Source organism: Vipera berus, assembly GCF_964194415.1.
Source record: "Vipera berus genome assembly, chromosome: 2".
NCBI lineage: Eukaryota > Metazoa > Chordata > Lepidosauria > Squamata > Viperidae > Vipera > Vipera berus.
Window position 1 is genome coordinate 61,518,744 of NC_138203.1, and position 25,362 is coordinate 61,544,105.

The window sequence follows — 25,362 nt, forward strand, 5'->3', positions numbered from 1 at the left end:
AGCATCCGCAGGATTGTCTGAGATGCTGCACATCCTCTTCATGACCTTTTTTCCTTATTGCCTTCAGAAAAGAAGCTTCGTGGTGTCCGAAGCAGATCATCCAGATTCAGTCACATTTTTGTTCCATATAGCATCAACCTCTCATGGTTCTTCTTTCCGCTATGTATTCAGACTGGACAGTGATTAATATTTATATGTATATATGTGTATGGGCATAGGTATACACACATGTATACATTTTTGCATGTATATAGCATATGTATATGTGTGTTGTGTATGTGTATGGGTAGATATATACTTTCTTTTGAGAGCAGGCAACAGAATTTCATTTTTAATGTGTGCCAGTGTGCCCACAGTAAAAAATGACAATAAAGGCTATTTTATATCTTATAAATTTTATATCTTATATATTATCTATTATCTTATCTTGATTGATTGTAGTGAGTGTTGAAGATCTTCATTTGGAATGGTTGTTTGTCTGGAGAGTTGACACACATAAAAGGGGCTCTACCATTTTCCTATTTTGACACTGGACCTACCTTTTGGATGTTCCCTCCATTTTTTTGAGAAAGTGTTTCATGTTCATTGATACAGGTAGTCCTTGCTTACTGACCATTTACTTAGCAACCATTGGAAAAGGGAATTTATTACCTCAGGAAAATAAAAATATAATAGGTCAGCTTTACTGCAATTCCAAGAATTCTCATCCAGAACATATCTCTGAGCATTTTGGGAGTTGAAGTTCCTGCATCTAAGCATAATGCAAATTTGGGGATGCTGTTCAATAGAAATAGATAGTCTGGAGTATTTTTATCAACCTTGGCAATTTTAAGATGCCTGGACATCAGTTCCTAGAATTTGCCAGCCAGCATGCTGGGGACCTGGTCTGGAGGTAGGAGGAGGACATAATTATTATAGTTAAAATATAGCTAGACAGGGCTTTTTTTGTCATAGAACACCCAGAACAGTATTCTGGCACCTTTTTTGGATAGAACCTTGTAGGGTAGGCAAGGTGGGTTGTATGACGTGTGTGAGTTCTGGCACCTTTTTTTTTTTTTACAAAAAAAGCACTGTAGGTAGATGTCAGTATCAAAGAGCATTATAGTTCTTAACTGAAACAGTTACAAAAAATATCCTTCTCTTGTCTCCATTTTTGTCATATCTTGACTATGACAAAAAAGATCATTCAATTCAATGGACTGACCTTTAACAATAAATTAGTACATAAAATATATATCTAACCTGCTTTGAGAAATTTAGCAAGAGATTTACAATGTTTTTTAAAATACAAATTAATGCAAAAAAAATCTATATTAAGTAAAACAAATAGTAAATCAGCAACATCAACATCACATTCATTTTGAAGAGTGCTTCCCTTAACATAAGAATATGAACTTCCTCCCTGTCTTTTATACATGAAATAAATTAATTTCTTTTGTTTCCTGCTGAAAGAACGCTTGCTTCAATTCAATGCAGATTACAAAGTATCTGTGAGCTACCATAAGGGAAACAACACTATAATTTATGGCAGAGGAAATATGGCATAAATAATACTTTATTTTTTCATCTGACATACCAATATATATCACCACTGGCATTGTTTACTGTCATAATTGCACTAATTAAAATAAGTATAAACCATTTCCACCTCAAAACTTTCTGTGGAGCTCAAGGGGAACAGCAAAAGCCAATGCAAACAACATTCCGCCGGGACCTGAAGACCTGGCTCTTTGAGCTCTCTGGCCCAGGCTGAGAATTTTAATTTTAATTTTAATTGGGGGTTTTTACTCTTTCAGGGACTGTTCTAATCTTTTTAATTGTTTTTAATTTTTGTATTTCTTGTTTTAATTCCCTGTAAACCGCCCTGAGTCCTTTGGGAAAGGGCGGTATAAAAATCCAATTAAATAAATAAATAAATAAATATAAAAACAATGTTATATAATCAGTCTGATTAAGTACATTGTGATATAACAATAGTTCCATTTCTGACTTCCATAACTCCAGAAGAATCAAGTTCTAAAGAAGGCATGGACCAGCAAGTATTCCCCAGGTTTCTGAAAAGCCCTGAGGATGGGAGCTATTTGTTCTTTCCAGTTTTAAACTTTATAACACGGGTACCTTCTCCTTACATTAATGGGAAATGTAAATTATTAGATTTAATTCTTTATGCTGTGTTACAAAAAAGGGATAAATTTCAGTATAAATACATATGGTATTCTATTGAAAATGATCTGCAAAAGCTCAGTTCTGTGAAACCATTTCAATCCTCAAAAGACATTTATTATAAGTGAATGGCACTGAAATAAGAAAAGCATATGGAACTTTTGCCATAAGCAACTTTTCACTCCTCTGGAGTATTATGAGCTACTAAAATTTCTTTTTGATCAGATTAACTTTTAAGTTGTATTTATTACTTTTATTACAGCCTCAAGTCAAGCAGACCAGAGAACGCCGTATTTCTACACTTACATCCTCACATAAACCAAGTCCAATATTATTAAATTTTGAAACTCACCAATGGAAAGGGGGAGGGAAGAAAAAGAAAACTAGAACAGAAGATATTTCAAAATAAAGGATGTGGGCAAGTGAATTACACTGCTGCATCACATCCACTGATCAGTTTCTGCCAGTGGCTGTCTCTGCTAAGAAACAGTGCTGATTTATTTACAGTATATCACCCAAGACACTGAGTACTCATGTTTGGTTTTGCGATCCATTTTTCCATCTGACCTCTGCATTTCTCACTGCACATAAACAACCTAAGAAGTTACCTTATGCTGAGTCAGACATTTGCCTTCTCTAGTGTAATACTGACTGGCTGATGCTAACTGGCAGCTGCTATCTGAGATGTTCCACACAGGAATATTTGTAACCTTACTTGGGAATGGCAGAGTTTGAAAAATATGTGCATCCTTACAAAACTCCCCAGATTAGAACAGCTGAATTTGGATGATATACTGCTAGAACAATTGGAAGACAACATTACTGTTCCTATATATGATTTCATCCTCTTTTTGGTGCATCGGCATACTTAATGTACCCAACTTTCAGAATGTTGAATCATCTAGCATCTGCAGAGATGAAATTGAATATGTCCAAAATTTATGATGAAGTTCCTTCATCACCCAAATGCTGCTACTTACCTATACGGGTCTCCCTTACATGGATTTGGATATGACTTAATGTACTTGTCTTGTATTTATTATTGTAAGATTTACATGAGGTTAATGAGATTACACCATAGCAGCTGTCAACCCTTGTAACCAGGCTCAGCTGTGCATTAGCACTGAGGTATGCTACAAGGATAATTTGAATATATCCAGCCCATATTCACATTTGTGTGTGTGTGTGTTATTGAAGACAAAGGATTAGTTTCAGTATGAAAGGGGTTTTCCCGCTGTTATTGGGATTCTTTAAAAAACCTTTTGTCCCTTGCCAATGTTTTGGTGGCTCCTATAACTATTGCCAGACATCTTATTAAAGGCACTCTGGAATAGTTAACTGTTCTTAAACATTTTGCTGTGAACCATCCAACAGGGCTGAAAAATGTTGTGGAGACATTGAGTAAATATAATATGATTTAAGAAGGTAGTGTTGTCTAGCTGACTTTCTCTGAGCTTAGAAATATGAGTGTTTATATTGCTGGCATTAAAGAAGAATGTTTTTACCTATAATATTTAAATGCACTATTTTTCTTACCATCACAGACCCTTGCAAGACAGAATAAGTTCTATGATCCTTGCTACTGCTTTTGCTTAATAAAAACAGAACAAAACCTTGAAGCTGTTTTATCCTTACATCACCAATTGCTTTATTTAAAATCATAACCTGCAGTGTATTGAACCAGTAATTACATATGAGTAATAAACCAATTTGGCCAATTACTATTCTTATTAGATTGACAATGTATTATAATGTATTTCATAAACATACAGCTGAGCTCAACTATGCTCCTCCCAACCCAATATCTCCTTTCTGTATGTCAGGATTGCATTGACCAATATTTCTAGTCAGTATGGCATTCTGCTGGCTGAGAACAAGCTGTATATCTAATATATCAAAGAGTTCAGATTGGGAAGGTTGGATTAGGTAATATTTAGGTAATCATCTTGTCTGTTCATCTGTCTCTTGCAAAGATGTACTTCCTTGTCTGAGATAAGTGAATAAGGATTTAAATTTAGGTCTGTTTGGCTAGCAGTGAATATATACTTGTGAGTCTTAACTGATAGTGTGTGTGTGTGTGTGTGTATATATACATGTATATATGTACACACACACACACACACACACACACACACTATCAGTTAAGACTCACCAGTATATATTCACTGCTAGCCAAACAGACCTAAATATACATACACACACACACATACACATGTATAAAAAAGTAAAAGGTAAAGGTTCTCCCACACATGTGTGCTAGTCGTTTCCAACTCTAGGGGCCGGTGCTCATCTCTGTTTCAAAGCCAAAGAGCCAGCGCTTGTCCAAGGATGTCTCCATAGTCATGTGGCCAGCATGACTAGATGTCAAAGACTCACGGAACGCTGTTAGCTTCCCACTGTAGTGGTCCCTATTTTTCTACTTGCATTTTTACGTGCTTTCAATCTGCTAGGTTGGCAGAAGCTGGGACGAGTAACACATCTATACATACACACAGACACAGACACAGACACACACACACACACATATATTTATATATATATATAAATAAAGGGAACAGAAAATAAGACATCCTACTATTAAATACAGTACATTGTGTTTTTTAAGTGTTCCCTTTATTTTTTTGAACAGTGTGTATATATATATATATATATATATATATATATATATATATATATATATATATATATATATATATATATAGGGGACGCGGTGGCTCAGTGGGTTAGGACGCTGAACTTGTCGATCGGAAGGTCGGCAGTTTGGCGGGTTGAATCCCGAGTGCCGCGTAGCAGAGTGAGCGCCTGTTACTCGTCCCAGCTTCTGCCCACCTAGCAGTTCGAAAGCACGTAAAAATGCAAGTAGAAAAATAGGGACCACTACGGTGGGAAGGTAACAGCGTTCCGTGCGCCTTTGGCGTCTAGTCATGCCAGCCACATGACCACGGAGACGTCCTCGGACAAGCGCTGGCTCTTCGGCTATGAAACGGAGATGAGCACCGGCCCCTAGAGTCGGAAACGACTAGCACGCATGTGCGGGGGAACCTTTACCTTTACTATATATATATATATATATATATATATATATATATATATATATATATATATATATATATATATATATATATATATATATATATATATATATATCTGTATATGTACATGTACATGTACATATATATATATACATATATACATATGAAAATTATCTTACATCTCTGGATTCCTTCCAAGAACCTCTTGTGATTTTACTTAACTTGCCTTAATTGTTTCACTTGAAATCAATACAAAGTGCTGAGTACTACTTCACATTTACAACAATTCCAGTACAGGTGGAATGTGAATATCACAGCAGTGGCTCCATTTTGGATGATGATTTTATTGTAGTCCTCCATTCAGTAATCACAATATTTTGTAAGGAGTTCTGTTAGAGTGAGGCAGTGAATACTGAAAGAAAAATTCATAGACAAAAACTTCACATTAGCTAAAGAAAGGAATCTGGCACATTTATTATCATCTTTGAGAAAGAATAACCTTAAAAGTATTTGACTTTCCACAGAAAATGTTGTGATTTTAATTTTGAAATAATTTGCATACTTAAATAAAGGAAATGTATACCATCATGTTCAGACATTTAGTAAAGACTTTGATTGCCCATCTTAACAGGAGTGTCCACAATGGGAATAAAAAAAGTCAAGATAGTGTCTGTGCAATGAAAGGGACTTTTTTATCTGTAAGCCTGAGTTTGTGTGTACAGTGACCATCTTAATAATAACAATAAACATTTACTTTATTATTATACTTTATTAAATATAGCTGTTCCAAGATCAACTATTCATTTTCTTCTCTGTGCAGTCTGGCATTTGGATTGGTAACTTTGATAGTAAGCTGAGCTGCTCTCTTCACAATCATCTTCCGGTTCTTGGATGAAACATTATGAGCAATTTCTGTGCAAAATGACTTGTTGCTCATCATTAACACCTCCAGCTCTTTGACATTATGAACAAGAAACTTCTGGAATCCTGAGGGCAGCATGTGTTTTGTTTTCTTATTGCTCCCATAGCTAATGTTGGGCATCAAGATCTGGCCCTTAAACCTTCTGCACACTCTGTTGTCAATACCTCTTGGCTTGTGCCAGTTACGCTTGATTTTGACAAAGCGATCAGATTGATGACGGATGAACTTCTTGGTCCTCTTTTTGACAATATTAGGTTTGATGAGAAGCCTCAGAGCTGGCATTGTAACGACTATCTTATGTGCCGCAGTAGCGAAACCTGGAGGCACCAAAGGAAAGAGCAATAAACATTTACTTAAATTTGCAATATCAAGGAAGCTTCTGGGGAAAAAATAGCGAACAGAAGACTATTGCTGTGGAATGAAGAGCCAATAAGTACACTGGATCTTTATAATTTCTCTTTGGACAAGGAGAAGACCTGAGATTGCCCATAAGTATTTCATATAGTTTCTTCTCATGAGGAGACTGCAAGACATCAGACTACAGCAGATTTAAAGTTATTGGAGACAAGGGAAGAGACATCTTGTATACTGATTTGTGTATATCCTTTTCTAATCACTTTTGGAATTTGTAAACTGCTTTTTAACTATTAGGAATCTTTGGGTTGACAAATTTTTTGGCATTGTATAAGTTTCTTTCAATCCTTAGCAAAAGAAGCTTTAAATAAGAATTTTTTTTAAAAAAAACCCCAAACATGTTTTGGAATAAGCAGCAAAACGTTTTTGCTGAAAATTTTTGAAAGTTCAGATGTATTTGAAATAAAATTTTGGAATTAAGCATAATAATTTTCCTTTTGCTTTTCTTTGTGCTTTTTCAAATGCTTTTGTTTTGAATTATTTTTTTTTAAAATGATACTGAGTTTGAAGAAACCAGAAGGAGTTAAAGATTACAATTAATAGGATAATTTAATTTAATAATGCAGAATGAAGCAAACTATTTTAACATTGCACATATTGCAGGATATTTTTGAACAATGGACTCAGAAGTTAATTTTAAAAGTGTGAGCCTCTATAGTTAAACTGTATTTAAAAGATGTTACTGAGGAGGAACAAATTTTACTTGACGATATTGAAACTGATTTGAAAGTGGATTTAAAAATGAAAGGCTACAAGGGGAAGGAAAAAAATGAAAACAAATAAATGTTTAGGACATTATTAGAATAGAATAGAATAGAATAGAATAGAATAGAATAGAATAGAATAGAATAGAATAGAATAGAATAGAATAGAATAGAATAGAATAGAATAGAATAGAATAGAATAGAAGTGGAAGGGACCTTGGAGGTCTTCTAGTCCAGCCCCCTACTCAAGCAGGAGAACCTATACTATCTCAGACAAGATTAAGAGTATTAAAAGGAAGGAATAAAAAGTTGGCTTATTTGATCAAGTTTAAAACAGATAATCTAATGGACTTTTGCTGATCAGGTCTAAAACAATGAGGCTTTAAGGATTTACAAAGGTGATATGGGAAGTACAGATTATTTGTTGTATTTTAGTAGAAGATGATAAATTATTTAATATGATGTACAATTTTAATAATTTATCACATCTTAAAATTTGTTATGAAGGGGGAGGTTATTTTAAAATATTTCTTATATTTCCCTTTATTATATTCTTATTTATTAAATAATAACTTTGTTTTCTATTTTTTTTTTCTTTCTCTGTTTTGTTTTCTGCTTTTTCTTTTTTTGGTTTATTATGTTTGACTTTTTAGTTGTAAGTTTTAATAAAATCACTATGAACAAATAAATTTTCAATATTAAAATATTTAAACTCGCGCTGCATTACTTTCTTATGTGTAAACTGGAATCTGAAAAAGCCTCTGAATAAAGACATGGATTCCAATGAGGAGCATGAAAAATGTTAAGTTAGAAGAAGCACAGATGAAAAACAAAGCAATATTAGCATTTTTTTCTCAAATATTCTTCAAAGCAGTATAGCAGCAGTCCATAAATAAAATAGAAAAATCCAGATCAAAAAGCAAACTATCTCTTCCCGGTTTCTATGCAACATAAGTAGGTCAGCCACTTTGGTGGCTTTTGCTATTATATTCTTTTAAGTCTTTGGGAAAAAAAAGTTCTTAGCTCCTTCAAAGTTGATTTTTTTGCCATCGTTATCCAGACAGCTAGCAATGCTGGAAATCCAGATTCTGATGCTGCTCAGTTCTTACATTAAGTGATTATAGACCATTAAGTTAAAAGAAGAAGAAGAAAAGAACAGGTGAACTTTATTCCAGGTGCTCTAACATGAAAATAGACTTGACTGCATTTTTTTAAAAAAAAATAGTGGTTAACTTTCATTTTCTCTGTCATTGCTTCATCAGAATATGTATATTATTTATTCTGTGGGCTTTTGGTGTTACTATGGTCAGGATGTCAATTTTCTTGTAAAAAAATGAAATTAAAATAGGCAGTACTTCAGTCATTAAATAAATATTTGCTGGAATAATTTGCATAAGAGTATCCTGAATTCAATTATTTCTCAATTTCCATTAACTATTACGCTACAGTAGTGAAATCAATTTGACCTGGTGAGTTTTGAATTAAAGGATGGATTAAGAGTTATATCTCTATAATATCTATCATACTCTGATATTTATATATACAAATGAAATGGAATTTTAGTTGGTTCTACACATTTTTTTCTCCATTTTCTGCCCTAGAGAAACTTTCTTTGCATTTTGGGAGAAGAGCAACATACAAGAGAAACACTCTTAAGAATGGCCCAATACAGATTTCTGCATGAGGCAAAGGATAAAATATCCCCTTTTGCCCTTGTCATTGAAGATTTATGAGACACATGGTGGAACATAAAAAAGTCACAGGACAGTTCTCAAATACCTCATGGCTACACCCTCTACCACAACCTGAAGTAACTACCTCACTGTTTCTAATGGTATGTCAAGCCATTAAGAGAAGAATGGCAGAAATTATTTGTACTGTTATCAGGGGAGTTAAAAAGCAAAATCTTTATTATGGCCTTACAATTATTAATATTTTTTTCAAAAAAAAAAAAAATAGATAAAATGCAGTAAGATTACACAAAATCACTAAAGTAGTAGCAATAACACAGATAATGGTGCAGTCACATAAATTTGTAAAAATCTTCAGATGTAGGAAAGATGGATAGAAAAAAATGCCCCAAAATCCGGTGTCAGGGGATTCAAAATAATTCAAAATGGTCGCTGTGTTCATGTATAGCAGGGATGTCAAACTGCCGGCCTGCAAGCCGATTTCATCATAACAAAGCTGCACCCACCCCATTGCCGGCAATGCAGAAAGAGTCGTGAATACATCATGACCCATCACGTGATGTGGCGAGTTTTAATTTAATTTAATTTTTATTAGATTTATATACCGCCCTTTCCCGAAGGACTCAGGGCGGTTTACAAGGTATTTAAAATCAGCAATACAAAATACAAAAGTTAAAAAACAATTAAAAAAGATTAAATTATCCCTTAAAATAAAAACCCCAGTTAAAAAATTCTCAGCCTGGGCCGGAGAGCTCAAAGAGCCAGGTCTTCAGGTCCTGGCGGAATGAATGAAGTATAGGTAGCCCTTAGTAAGCAGCATCAATTAGGACCAGCAACTCCATCATGTCATGGTCGCTAAGCAGAAAAATCACATGAGAGTTAAACCTCACTTCCCATTTGGTCATTAAGTGAATCACCTGGAAACTTCATGTGAGTGCATCTTGCAGTTTTGCTTCCACATTCTCCATTAAAAATAAAATAAATAAATTAACTCTGCTTGTTGGCCATCACATGATGTGGGACACCGTGATAGTTGTAAAAGTGAAGACTGGTTACAGAACTGGTGTTTTTACACTGTTGTAACTTTGAATGGTCATTAAATGAGGCTGTTGATAAATGAGGAGTAGCTGTAATCAAAACTCTTTCCCTTTTTATAGGTGCTGTGCTATACACAGAAAAAGATTTGGGGCTTTAATTGTGTGATTACTATTGCCATCTTGACTTTTTTGACCATCCTTCTCCACAGGCTCCATGATTGTTCCCAAGCAATTGACTTGGATTTGTTAGCAGGAAGTTACCAGGAGTTTTGCTTGATTCAAAGGAGTTTTGAACTTTGTATTAAAGCTTCCTTACAGTTCTGGTGGGCCTAATATTTGTGAAACTAAAAAGCCCAGAAATAGGACTATGTAATTTTAGAAGCAGTACTTCTAAACTATAAACAGAAAAAACAAGTGAGAATGGCATGCTATTTTCTTCCTTCTGTTGTTATTTTTTTCCGCTGAGGTTGGATGCCTTTCTTCAACTTACAGTTTTAGCTATCACATCTGATGGATTCCCATGAAATAGCATGGAAATGATGATGAATATTTTAATTGGAAAAAATATTTACCTAACAGAGTACATGAGTATTGTAAATTTCTTTCTTAAGCCTGTTTTTAAAGCCTATATTAAACAATCTGTCCTAAATTAAAAAAACAACAACTGAATTACATGATTTTCCCCCTGAATCAATGGTTTATGGATCAGTAGTTTACCAACTACTGTATTTATGTAGTTATATATTCATCAATCACATGAAGACTCCCCTGTAATTAGATCCCACATTGTTTGTATTTTTATTGTTGTCGAAGGCTGTCTAAGAATGCAAGAACAGAGCAGCATGCAAACCTGAATACACTTCATGTCATGTATGATAATGTAAAAATGTGTTGCAAAATATCCATTTCCTGGATATATATATATATTCATTTTCTTCACACAAAATGTATTTATTTATTTGATCAATTTATATCATTGCTCTTCTCACATATGTGACTCTGAGGTAGTCTTTTATTCACCAACTTGCTTATTCTGCTAGTCTGCTCATACCAGCATTAACCCTTCCTTCCTTCCTTCCTTCCTTCCTTCCTTCCTTCCTTCCTTCCTTCCTTCCTTCCTTCCTTCCTTCCTCCCTCCCTCCCTTCCTTCCTTCCTTTCAAATCTGTCTTATATGAGTAGCATGGTTTGCCAAAGATTCATTGCCATTGCTATATTCCTATACAATTGGTATTTAAAATAAAAACAAATCAAATTAATTTAAGAATATGTGAATGAACTTTACACTGTCCCATACAATAGCATTGAAAAGTCACTGTAACATTCTTCTTTTGCCAACAGAGATAAGCTATAACATGATTGGCATAAAACATTTCAAATATACGATACCTTTGGTCCCACATAACATACTAGGACTGGTAAAAAAAAAATTGGTTAGCTTTTGGATCCAAAGGGGGGAAAAATTCCCCCCACCGGTTATCATACTCTTAACTCTTTCTTTGCTACATTTAACTTTTCAATGCTTATTGAATTAGGGACAGCTTCTTCCTAGTTATTTCTACCCATCCCATCAGATCTGGCAGTGTTAGTCCTTTGAGATAGTCCAGATAAGAAGCACAAAACAGGAACATCAGCACAAGCTTTATTGAAAAGTTACATCATAGAGAATCTTGCAAGTTTATTTGCAAGTCTGAAAGTAATTTTCTCTGCACCACCTCTTTTCCAGCAGTTTTCCAGATGGTTTTCCACTTTCCCAGAGATTAAAAGGAGAGGCAGGGGCAGAAAAATACTTTCAGACTTGCATGATTCTGCTTAATGTAACCTTACAATAAAGATTGTGCTGATATTCCTGTTCATGCTTCTTCTGAAATGCTTATCAGACCATTGCCTAAACTGTGGGACTTTCCCTCTGTCTCCTAAGGTCATTCCCACATACCACCCCAGGCATGTGAGGCATGTTTCAGGTACTGTTAATTAAAGATTGTCACTTTGCAGGATCCAGAAAGTGGTCCTTTTTCTATTATAGTGCCTGCCCTTTTGAACATCACAGATGTTCCCCAAACTTACTGGCCTTTCAAAAAAAGGCCAGTGAAGACTGAACGTATTCCCAAGACAGGGATTTTGGGTTGGGTAGTTAGAGCCCATGGGGCATTTTTTAATTTATTAGATCTGCTTTATATGGGCAGTCATTATATGTTTTATGTGTTGGTGTTTTCTGATTTTTATTTAGTCCTATGATGTTTATTATCTGTTACTAGATAACCCAGAGCTTCTGCGGTGAGATGGCATTCACAGAACTCTAAATACATGAATAAAATTCCAAGCAAACAATTAATATACTCTAGAACATTGCTTAACCTTCATAGTGGGGTTGGATAAGAGAGAACAAGAGGGAATTACATCCAGACCAAATGGAGATGCTATTGGTAAAGTAAAAGCTAGGCTCTGGATTGAACTGGAGTTTGCTTTAGATGGGCTCAGAGAAGGAATTGTTTGCAGTTTGGAAGGACTTCTCAAGCACCAGCTGTCACAGGATATACAAGTAGCACCTCTACTGTATTTGCATAATTATAGATAATGTGTTAATTGCACCCTTTCTTAAAATGACCAGAGCTAGCATCAATTCTCTATCCCTTGGTTATAGAGATTATAAAAATGTGCTGTAATCTAGGAAACATCTGGAAACCAAAATGGGTACAAAATAGGCAAGTAGGTGACCCACTGCAAGGCCCAGAGATTATATGTGTATAATGAACGATTTTCACTAGTTTTCAGTTGTGTGGCAGGTACAATTGAAAGTGGTGCTATAGATCCTGAAGTCTGCTATAACATCTCACTGCCTATGGCTCTGTTCCAATTTAGATCCCCCTTTCTGACAGGAATTTGACCATCTGGTATGTAGGAAAGGGCATTCAAAGGTATGGGACATGCTTTGGGCTCCTATTTCCAGATTACAATAAGATGATAGTGAATTAATTTCCCGATTTAATTTTAATTCATATTTTAACTGGGTTTTCCCCCCAATTATTATTAGCCACTTTGTCTACTAAAGGGAGGGGAAAAGGCAAGCTCTAAATCAAATAAGTAAACTGAGCAAGTTTCCAAAGAAAGGCAGTGCCAAAGAATGTTCAAACTATCGCACCATTGCACTCATTTCTCATGCTAGTAAAGTTATGCTTAAAATTCTACAAGCTAGACTCCAGCAGTATGTGGATCGAGAACTACCAGAAGTACAGGCAGGATTTCGAAGAGGCAGAGGAACTAGAGATCAAATTGCTAACATACGCTGGATCATGGAGAAAGCTAGAGAGTTCCAGAAAAACATCTACTTCTGCTTCATTGACTATGCTAAAGCCTTTGATTGTGTGGATCATAACAAACTCTGGCAAGTCCTTAAAGAGATGGGCATACCAGACCATCTTATTTGTCTCTTGAGAAATCTATATGCGGGCCAAGAAGCAACAGTGAGAACTGGACACGGAACCACTGATTGGTTCAAAATTGGGAAAGGAGTCCGGCAAGGCTGTATACTGTCGCCTTGCCTATTTAACTTATATGCAGAGCACATCATGAGAAAGGCAGGGCTAGATGAATCAAAAGTTGGAATTAAGATTGCCGGAAGAAACATCAACAACCTAAGATATGCAGATGATACCACTCTAATGGCAGAAAGTGAAGAAGAACTAAAGAGCCTCTTGTTGCGGGTGAAGAAGGAGAGTGCAAAACTTGGGTTGAAACTAAACATTAAGAAAACCAAGAGCATGGCATCTGGCCCTCTCAATTCCTGGCAAATAGATGGGGAAGAAATGGAGGTAGTGACAGATTTTATTTTCCTGGGCTCCAAGATCACCGCAGATGGGGACTGTAGCCAAGAAATTAAAAGACGCTTGCTCCTTGGGAGGAGAGCCATGGCAAATCTAGACAGCACACTAAAAAGCAGAGACATCACCCTGTCAACAAAAGTGCGTATAGTCAAGGCTATGGTCTTCCCAGTTGCAATGTATGGCAGTGAAAGCTGGACCATAAGAAAGGCTGAGCGCCAAAGAATTGAAGCCTTTGAACTATGGTGCTGGAGAAGACTCCTGCGAGTCCCTTGGACTGCAAGGCGATCAAACCGGTCAGTCCTAGAGGAGATCAACCCTGACTGCTCTTTAGAAGGCCAGATCCTTAAGCTAAAACTCAAATACTTTGGCCACCTAATGAGAAGGAAGGACTCACTGGAGAAGAGCCTAATGCTGGGAAAGATTGAGGGCAAGAGAAGAAGGGGACGACAGAGGATGAGGTGGCTGGATGGAGTCACTGAAGCAGTAGGCGTGAGCCTAGATGGACTCCAGAGGATGGCAGAGGACAGGAAGGCCTGGAGGAACATTGTCCATAGAGTCGCGATGGGTCGGACACGACTTCGCAACTAACAACAACAACAACAACTCTCTTTGTTCATAAACAGTTTTACTTGAGAAGTTGTTCATCCTTGATATAAAGAAATTATCTCCTCTCTTATGCACTCAGTTGCTATTGTTTACAACAAATTAAACCATAGACTCCCTATGAGCTTTAAGAAATAACTTTTCAGGATATAATGATTTAACTGAAAAGATATGGATGCCCAGGAGTCATCAAATCTCTATTTTTATTTTGGTAATAAAGGAATGCATCAATGTGGAGTCATATATTATCTAGCAAGCTACGTTGATAAACGTTTCACACAAAAGAGATGCTGAAAGCTACAGAAGATGAAAAGCATTTACATTATAGCCAAATTATGTGGCTTTTGCTTCATAAAGACCATTGCTTTTGTAAAAGCCTATCCCTCAGAGAGTCCAGGCTGAGTAAATAAACATGGGAGAATTTGGACAGTTTTATTACAAACAACTTTCAGAATGATGAATTTATCTAAAGGAGTGAAGAGAAGCTTTGTAGAACTTTATGGTTTTGCATTTCAAGACCATTCCCCCACCAGTTAATAAATAGATTGGTTTTATAAAAATAATGGTTACATGATTTAATTGAAGCAAGTTGGATTATTTCAGAGTGAGTTTATTTTCCAGCATCATGGAATTGTAGCACTGGCAATGATACATAGCCACAACTGCAAGGAGTAGATTATTGAAAGCATATTTAAAAGCAATGCATGCCAGAGCCAAAATGGACCTTGAAAATGGTGACCAAAGACTCCTCAGAGGCCAGGAATTGAATTTTACGGAGCGAGAACACAAAGGAGCAGGAGAAATGGCTTTGAGGGGAGAGCAGCAGTCTCTAGGGAAATACCATTTGGTGGAGGAAAAAGCCCTTAAAAGGATTAAACAGTTTTGGGGGAATAGCAATGAAGACATGGAAACATTCACAGAGCTCTCAATGGGGAAGTAACCATCAATGAGAAATAGCAATGAAGGGGAAAGTAGCATTTGATGGAGAAATGGCATTTAAAACAATAAGCACTGTTAAGGGAACAGCAGGGAGCCATTCCTAACGTTGGAACACCATATACAGGTGAAACTCGAAAAATTAGAATATCATGCAAAAGTTCATTTATTTCATAATGCAACTTAAAAGGGGAAACTAATATATGAGATAGACTCATTACATGCAAAGCAAGATAGTTCAAGCCGTGATTTGTCATAATTGTGATGATTATGGCGTACAGCTCATGAAACCCCCAAATCCACAATCTCAGAAAATTAGAATATTACATGCAATCAATAAAATAAGGAGTGTACATAGAACAATATCGGACCTCTGAAAAGTATAAGCATGCATATGTACTGAGTACTTGGTTTGGGCCCCTTTTGCAGCAATTACTGCCTCAATGCGGCCTGGCATGGAAGCTATCAGCCTGTGGCACTGCTGAGGTGCTATGGAAGACCAGGATGCTTCAATAGCGGCCTTCAGCTCTTCTGCATTGTTCGGTCTCATGTCTCTCATCTTTCTCTTGGCAATGCCCCATAGATTCTCTATGGGGTTCAGGTCAGGCGAGTTTGCTGGCCAATCAAGCACAGTAATCCCACGGTCATTGAACCAGGTTTTGGTGCTTTTGGCAGTGTGGGCAGGTGCCAAGTCCTGCTGGAAAATGAAGTCAGCATCCCCATAAAGCTCGTCTGCGGAAGGAAGCATGAAGTGCTCCAAAATCTCCTGGTAGACGGCTGCGTTGACCCTGGACTTAATGAAGCACACTGGACCAACACCAGCAGATGACATGGCTCCCCAAATCAACACAGACTGTGGAAACTTCACACTGGACTTCAAGCATCTTGCAGTGTGTGCCTCTCCATTCTTCCTCCAGACTCTGGGTCCTTGGTTTCCAAATGAGATGCAACAGCTGCTCTCATCAGAAAAGAGGGCTTTGGACCACTGAGCAACAGACCAGGTCTGTTTTTCTTAGCCCAGGTAAGACACTTCTGCTGTTTGTTGTTCAGGAGCGGCTTGACAAGAGGAATGCGACATTTGAAGCCATGTCCAGGATCCGTCTGTGTGTGGTGGCTCTTGATGCACTGACTCCAGCCTCAGTCCACTCCTTGTGAAAGTCCCCAACACTTTTGAATGGCCTTTTCCTGACAATCCTCTCCAGGCTGCGGTCATCCCTGCTGCTTGTGCACCTTTTTCTTCCACACTTTTCCCTTCCACATAACTTTCTATTAATGTGCTTTGATACAGCACTTGGGGAACATCCAACTTCTTTTGCAATTACCTTTTGAGGCTTTCCCTCCTTATGGAGGGTGTCAATGATGGTTTTCTGCACAACTGTCAGGTCAGCAGTCTTCCCCATGATTGTGATTCCTACTGAACCAGACTGAGAGACCATTTAAAGGCTCAGGAACCCTTTGCAGGTATTATGGATTAATTAGCTGATTAGAGTGGGACACTTTGAGCCTAGAATATTGCACCTTTTCACAATATTCTAATTTTCTGAGATTGTGGATTTGGGGTTTTCATGAGCTGTAAGCCATAATCATCACAATTATGACAAATCACGGCTTGAACTATCTTGCTTTGCATGTAATGAGTCTATCTCATATATTAGTTTCCCCTTTTAAGTTGCATTACTGAAATAAGTGAACTTTTGCACAATATTCTAATTTTTCGAGTTTCACCTGTACAATGTAGAGGGCTTTTGTACAGCTTTTTTGCCTTGCTGGATTGGGGAGAACACAGAGGGTACACAACATAGGTAAGTTTTGAAGAAGCAGGAAAATGGAGAAGTGCACATTCCTTAGAACTGTGGGGGTCAGGAATTCAGAGTGAAAAATGGGTAGAGTGAGAAGATCCTGTATAGATAGATAAGGAGGAGGGAAAGGGGAGAAAAAAACAAAAGGAAAATTATGCTGAGCAAGGATGTTGTTTTAAAAAAAACAAAACACAAGTCAGTATAATATGATAGCTGTGGCAATGTGAAACAAGCTCCACCTGTTTTGGGGAGAGGTGTAGGAAGAACTTTGATTGCATTTTGGCCCTGAATCATTGTTAATGTTGCTTCATCAGGAAGTATTCAGATTTGTTTGAAAAGAACACCACAGAGCAGGAATTATTGCTTGTTAAATGACTAAACTTGTGTGAGCAGGAAGGTCCCATCACGTAGAACACTGAAGACCCATGTCAATGTGTAAGCAATCATAAAGAAGGACTTTGTTGAGGTTCCTTTAAATGGTTATGCTTTTCTCCAAAAATTAGACAAAACCACTGAGGAATGTGGTTTTGCAATGTGTGAGTGTTGGTTGCAATGGTGAATATATGTTACAACCCTATTTGCCTGCAATGAAGCAGTGACATCCATTCATTCCCAAAGATACATCATTTTTTTAAAACAAAGAAAGAAACAAACAAACAAAGCCTCCACTATTCTGATCATTATGTTCTGGTGTTGAGGATCTCCTTCACTGATAGAGACACTGTCTTCATTTTACAACCTGGCATAGTTCTTCATACTTAATGGGACACTATAATCAGTAGCCATATATCATTTTCGTAATGGTTTTATAGCCTATCATTATGCAAATGAATGCAAGTCTGTGACCCAGAAAAAAATGAGAAAAGCAAGCCCCATTCCTTCTGTAGCTTTATACTTGGGAGGTCCTCTTAATCATGGCTCTTGATTAAGCCATCAAAGGAGGAGACCAACAGTCTCCCCATAACTTCAGTCTCTCCACTTTTCTGTTTTGTTTTTGATGTTTTGATATAGGCCATCCTACATCCTTTAGCTTTTCAAGCGTTTGCATCTTGGCAGGGCTCTGCTTGTGCACCTGTGACAACCATCTTGATTTTTACAAACTCCGCCAAGGAAACTCTTGCAACTTTGCATGTCTCCAGGGGATTGAAAATATGTAGAATAATCTTTTAAAAACTTTTATTTCTATGTGCAGCTATGTTACCACTTGGTCTTTTTTACTCCATGCTTGAGGGGGGGAGTGTGAATTCTGAAGCATGAGAAATAACACTCAGAAGAATGAAAGCAACAGCAACCTTTTTTGAGCTTTTTTATTTTATGTAATTTTTGAGCTAAAGTGGGACAGGCTTGGGAAAACTAATCCATTTCTAATCAAAACTCATTATCTTTTGGTGGCACTTAAACCCTGCAATCATTTGTACACTTACTTGGGAATAAAACTCATTGACTGCTCTAGAGCATAACGACTCTTAATTGTAATTGAATGTCTTTTCTATACATTTTATGATTCTGTATCTTAAAAATATATGATGCAGTGATGATATTGAATTATTAATTATGTAATTATAAATTGTTAATAATAATACACTATAAATAAATGAAACCAGGAAGGCCTATATTTCTATATCTCTCTGTACATACAGTCTTTGCAACTGAATTGTAACTATCTATAGTTATATTCATAACTATATTCATTTTAATATGAATAATGTTAATAATGTTAATTCATGTTTAATAATACCAAATATACCTACTTAGCCTTCAGATAAATTGTGGCTCCATGTTGCTTATTTTGAATAGTTAGTACCAATGTTCAGACGTAAAGTGTTCCTGAGAGGAAGAATTAACTTTTCACAAGTTTAAAGCCATTTGATTTTTACAAATTCTTAATTTTACACAAGTTTCCTTCTTTTACACCGCAAATAATATACAATTCTTCATTTTTTTCAAGGAAGCTGGTTTTCTGAGGATCTAAGAATGAAATACTATGAAATAATATATTTGATTAGAATTCCCTTATTCCATGCTATTTGGGAATGATCGGAGCTATACAACACAGAGCTGAAGAACGCTAATAGAGGGAAGTTTTCCCTCTTCTGGTTGATTATCATGCCATGGAGTCTGACTTCCTTGTGTTCTTTCTTCCTTTACTTTGTGAATTATGCACCTTCTGAAGAGGTTATGGCAGATTGCCATCCTGCTTGATATACAGCAAGTGGTGCCTTGAATATAATGTGCTGAGTGACGTAGTGTTCCTGACCCTGGGCAGAGTGTTAAGTATGCTTCCTCCTCTACCACACTTCCAACTTTATTGTGTATTGCCCCCAGCACGCACGTATACTAGGTGTGCATCTATTTTTAATGATCTGGGGACATTCTGAAGTTAATGGATTGCCGCATGTGCAGGTTTTCCAATTATTCCACTTCATTTGTTTCTTCTGTTCTCAATAAAATTTTGGAGGAGAAATAGCAGGCATTTTAGTGAACCCAAGGGGTGTTATAGTTTTTTTTCCCCATTGGACTTAATCTCAGGTGACGGGCAGAAAAAAAATGCTTCTAGAATAGAATAAAATAGAATAGAGCTGGAAGGAACCTTAGAGGTCTTCTAGTCCAGCCCCCTGCTCAAGCAGGAGAATCTATACTATCTCAGACAAGTGACTGTCTAGCCTCTTTTTAAAAATCTCCCACGATTTCTGGAAGCAAGCTATTCCACTGGTTAATTGTCCTCACTGTCAGGAGGTTTCTCCTTAATTCCAGGTTATTTCTCTCTCTGATCAGTTTCCAACCATTGTTTCTTGTCCTGCCCTCTGGTGCTTTGGTGAATAATTTGACCTCCCCTTCTTTGTGGCAGCCCCTCAAATACTGGGATACTGCTATCATGTCTCCCCTGTTTCTTTCTTTTTTCTTTAGATTAGCCAAATCCAAGTCCTGCAACTGTTCTTTGTATGTTTTAGTCTCCAGGCCTTTGAACATCTTAGTTGCTCTTCTCTGAATTCTTTCCAAACTCTCTGTGTGTGATATGGTGACCAAAATTGGCTGCAGTATTCCAAGTGTGGTCTTACTAGGCTTTATAAAGTGGTACTAATACTTCATGTGATCTTGATTCTATGCCTCTGTTTATACAACCCAGGATTGTATTAGCTTTTTTGGCTGCTGATACACACTGCTGGCTCATGGTTAAGTGACTGTCCACTAGGACTCCAAGATCCCTCTCACAGTTACTGTTTTTAAGCCAGGTCTTGCCCAATCTGTACTAGTACCTTTGATTTTTCCTGCCTAAATGTAAAACTTTGCTTTTCTCTACATTGAAACTCATTTTGTTGGATAGGGTTCATTGTTCATGTTTGTCAAGATCTTTTTGGATCCTTAGTTGGTCTTCTGGGGTGTTGGCTACTCCTGCCAGTTTGGTGTTATCTGCAATTTGATGAGTTCCCCTTCAATTCCCTCATCTAAGTCATTGATGAAGATATTGAAGAGTATTGGGACTAGGATGGAACCTTGTGGTACCCCACTGCTTACTTCTCTCCATGTGGATGTAGTGCCATTGAGGACTACTTATTGAGTACAGTTTGCCAGCCAGCTACAGATCCATCTGGTGGTGATGTTGTCTATTCCACCTTTTTCTAGCTTACCAAGGAGTAGGTTGTGGTCTACTTTATCAAATGCCTTACTGATGTTTAAGTATACTATGTCCACAGTATTTTGCTGGTCTATTAGTTTAGTCCCTTTGTCGAAGAATGAAATAAGATTCGTTTGACATGATTTGTTTTTAACAAACCCATGCTGGCTACTAGTTATAACTTTGTTTGCTTCTAGTTGTTCACAGAGGTGCTTTTTGATTATCTTTTCTAGGATCTTCCCAGGTATTGATGTTAAACTGATAGGTCTGTAGTTTCCTGGGTCTGTTTTTTTTTCCTCCTTTCTCTTTCTTGAAGATGGGAACCACATCGGCACTTTTCTAATCTTCCGGTACTTCCCCTGTGTTCCAGGATTTTTGAAAGATGTGGTGCAGTGGTTCTGAGATAACATCTACCAGCTCCTTCAGAACTCTGGGATGTAATCTGTCAGTCCCCAGTGATTTATATTCATCAAAGTCGGTTAGGTGTTACCTTTCCATTTTCTTGCTTATTTTAATTTTTGTTTCTAATTTGTTTTTTGCAGTGGGTTTTTTTGATATGTTGGGCTATGGTTTCTTTTTGTGTGAAGACTGACGCAAAGTATGACTTAAGCAGCTCTGCTTTCTCCCTGTTGCCATCTTCTCTCTTTAGTGGACCTACAGTTTCCTTGACCTTTTTCTCTTTTTTAATATTTCTGTTGCAAGTTTTTGTTCATTCTGAGCCTTTGCTTTCTTGACTTCATCTTTACATGTTCTGGCTATCTGCTGATAATCGGCCTTAGTTAAGTGCCCCTCTTTCCATTTTTTGTATTTGTCCTTTTTGTCTTTCAGTTTGTCAGAGAGATCTTTGTACAGCCATGCTGGTTTCTTCTTGAATTTCTTGTTGTTGTTGTTGTTGTTTTCTTTTTCAATGGTATTGTGCTGGTTTGGGCTTTTATGATCACATTTTTGTGAGTTTCCCATGCTTCTTGTGTTGTTTTCCACTTTAGGATTTTCATCCATGGGATCTTTTCTAAATTCTCTCTGAGTTTGTTAAAGTCAGCTCTTTTGAAGTTCAAGATATTTCTTGAATTGTTTTCTGTTGCTAGTGTTTGTGTTATATTAAATTCCAGAATGACATCTCACTTTTGCCCAAGTTTCTGGCAACTTCAATTCCCTCTATCACTTCTTCTCTATTAGTTAGAATTAAGTCCAGTGTGGCTTTATGTCTAGTTCCCTCCTCTACCTTTTGGATGACAAAGTTGTTGGCTAGGTTGATTAGGAATCTGTTTGATCTCCCACTTGCTGCAGAGTTTGTCTCCCAGTTGATTTCTAGTTAGTTGAAGTCTCCCATTACTATTGTGGTATGCTTCCTACATACATTTGTTAACTGGTTGGCAAAGAGTTCATCTATTTCTTCTGATTGGTTGGGTGGTCTGTAATATATATGTCAAGTTTCCGACGTATGGGCTTTTCAAGTGACTCTGAGGCATTGTTTACCTTAAAAGTCCTTTATTAGCCTAATACACCGGCAAATGCTTGCTCGAAGGAAGCTGGAATCTGACATGTCTGCCCCTTGCACAATATATTAAAACACAATTCTCCCTTTCTAATTTTGTCATTAATCATATTCTCCAATTAATTTAAAGAATCAGTTTCCCTTCTGTTAGAAAACCTGCCAAGGTCTTATCTTCTTTAGTTAGAGATGGCCTTGAAAGTACAATCCTACTCGTCCCCCCTCCTAACCTTAAATTCAATCTCTTAAAGCAATACACAAGTTTAACATATAAAATGGCTAGTTCTTCATCTCTTCTCAAGCAATAACATTCAATGTTAGCAGCGTTGACATCTGGCTCCCCTTACAAAAAGGACAGTGTAATGTAATGTGTAATGTAAACAAAACACAAGTTAGGAATTGGCTTTTGGTTTGTTGGGGTGTTTCTCATAAAACATTTTGATAAGTCTGTCAGCTTTCACATCAGTAGATTTCACCCAAATGGCTTCAGACAATGGGTATCCCTTCCATTGTACTAGGTATTGCAATTTTCCCTTAAAGATTCTAGAGTCAAAAATACATTTCACTTCATAATGGGTCTGACCTGCTACCATGAGGGGTCTAGGTGCTTTCTTAGGGGGAGGTCTTAAAGTGGAGGTTCAAAAAGGTTTCAGCAAGCTACAATGGAACACCAGGTGAATTTTCCCCCAAAGTCTGGGTAGTTTCAATTTTACTATGACCGGGTTGATGATTTTCACAATGGGGAAAGGCCCCAAGAATTTTGGTCCAATTTCTTATTGGATAGTTTAAGGTGTAAGTATTTGGTCTACAAATAGACCTTTCCCCCAACTTGGAATGTTCTTTGGGGAGCTCTCTTTTTATCAGCTTGCTTTTTGTAGGTCTCAAACATCTTTTTTAAGGCCACCTTTGTATTTTTCCAAACTTCTTCCCAACCCCTCACCCAATGATCAAGAGTCTGGGAAGCGGAGGGTAACTGAGGGTATTCCGGTACGGGGTTGATTTTTTTCCCTGTGGCTACACGGAAAGGAGTGTAGCCAGTGCTGCTATGTACTGAAATATTGTAAGCCACCTCTGCAAAAGGGAGGAGGTCAGTCCAGTTTGTTTGTTGGTAAGAGATGTAGCATCTAAGGTATTGTTCCACCATTTTGTTGCAGCTCCATTAGTAGCCAGGTGAAAAGCAGTTGATAGGCCTTGAGATGATTCAATTAATTTAAGAATGTTTCTCCAAAATTTCGCTGTGAACTGCACCCCTCTGTCCAAAAGTATTTGCTTAGGGGCGCCATGTAGTCGATAGATATGTTTTAGGAACAACTTAGTCAGACGTTGAGCTGATGGAAGTCCTTTGCAGGCAATAAAGTGAGCCTGTTTTGAAAATAGGTCTATCACAGTCCAAATGACAGTATTTCCTCTACTGTCAGGTAGTTCTACTATAAAGTCAATAGCTATTTCTTCCCATGGTTGAGAAGGTTCGGCCACCGGTTGCAGTAACCCAGGGGTCTTTCCTGGGATTCTTTTCATGGTGGCACATACAGTACAGCTTTTGACATAGTTTTCTACATCTCGTTTTAGTCCCGGCCACTAAAATTGCTGGCGAGTGAGATGTAGAGTTTTTAGATATCCGAAATGTCCAGCCTGTTTAACATCATGGCTGTGTTTGAGGGCATTAAGACAAAGAGCTTGAGGCAAGAACAATTTTCCCCCTTGTAAGCCAGACCATCCCTGCATGTTAGGGATGTCTGATTGTCTTTAAACCATTGATCTCACTTTATTTTCTTTAACCTGGGGTCATCAGGATTAGGGGTCCTGTGAGGTGTGAGTTGTGCTGCAGTTCGTGGACCAGGGATAATTGCCTCGTGAACTTCTTCGCATTTGCTTTTGTATTGTGGCAATCAGGAGAGTGCATCAGCTAAGAAGTTTTTTCTTCCTTGTATGTACTTTAGAGTAAAGTTAAAATGGTTGAAGTACTGTGCCCATCGTACTTGTTTTGGGGACAATTTGCGGGGAGTTTTTAGTGCCTCTAAATTTTTGTGATCTGTCTATACTACAAAAGTCACCTTGCTTCCTTCTAAGTAGTGCCACCAGTTTAATAGCCCCCACCTAATAGTGAAGGCCTCCTTCTCCCAGACTGTCCATCTCTTCTTGCTTTCAGTAAATTTCTTAGAGATGTAAGCACAAGGTTGCAGGACCCCACTTTTATTCTTTTGCAATAACACTGCTCCGACTGCCATGTCGCTGGTGTCTGCCTGAATTACGAAGGGGTCCCCTGGGCAGGGGTGCTTTAGGACTGGTTCAGCCACAAATAGTCTTTTTTTAATTTTATAAAGCTTTCTGACAACTCATAGTCCATGCTAGCGGTTGGCCAGGTTGCAGTTTTCCCCCTCCTTTGCCCGTTTTGAGTAGTTCTGTAAGAGGTAGAGCAATCTTGGCAAAAGAGGGAATAAATTGACAGTAGAAGTTGGCAAACTCTAGGAAGCTCTGGAGCTGTTTGCGAGTTTTGGGGGGCTGCCATTCAATTATGTTTTTTACTTTGGCTGGGTCCATTTTGATACCCTCATTGGAATTTCTATAGCCAAGATAATCTAATTGGGTTTGGTGAAATTCACATTTCAACAATTTGACATAAAGTTTGGCATTCAATAGTTTCTTTAACACTTCTCTGACCAGCCTTATGTTGTCAGTCATATTCGTGCTGTATATCAGGATGTCATCAAGGTATACTAGGACCCCTTTGTATAGGTGTTCATGTAGGACGTCATTAATCAACTGCATAAATACAGCTGGTGCCCCCTGCAGTCCAAATGGCATGACTTTGAATTAGTAGCTCCCCAAGGGGCAGTTGAAGGCCATCTTCCACTCATCCCCCTCCTTTATTCTTACCCAGTAATATGCTTATCTCAGGTCTAACTTTGTGAGGATGCTCCCCTTTGCTAGGTGGGTTAGCAAGTCTTTCAGGAGGGGGAGAGGGTATTTATTTTCCACACTCACAGTGTTTAGGCCTTTATAGTCCACACAGAGATGAAGAGACCCATCTTTTTTCTCTTTGAACAACACGGGGGCTCTCACAGTAGACTTGGCCCGTTTGATGAATCCCCTCACTAGGTTTGTATCCACATATCGCTGCATCTCCTCCA

At 37.5% G+C, this 25,362-nt stretch overlaps 2 protein-coding genes across 2 annotated transcripts in view; one reads left to right on the forward strand and one right to left on the reverse strand.

Annotated features, from left to right (window-relative positions):
* CNTNAP4 (contactin associated protein family member 4) overlaps nucleotides 1-25,362 on the forward strand; it is a gene marked incomplete at both ends in the record, with an annotated part of 286,811 nt that overhangs the window by 142,852 nt on the left and 118,597 nt on the right. The window lies entirely within an intron of this gene.
* On the reverse strand, nucleotides 5,964-6,442 carry LOC308661036 (large ribosomal subunit protein eL32-like). The gene has a single exon (XM_081315741.1). The coding sequence runs from the start codon at nucleotides 6,397-6,399 to the stop codon at nucleotides 5,992-5,994; it is 408 nt and encodes a 135-aa protein (XP_081171867.1). The 5' UTR covers nucleotides 6,400-6,442; the 3' UTR covers nucleotides 5,964-5,991.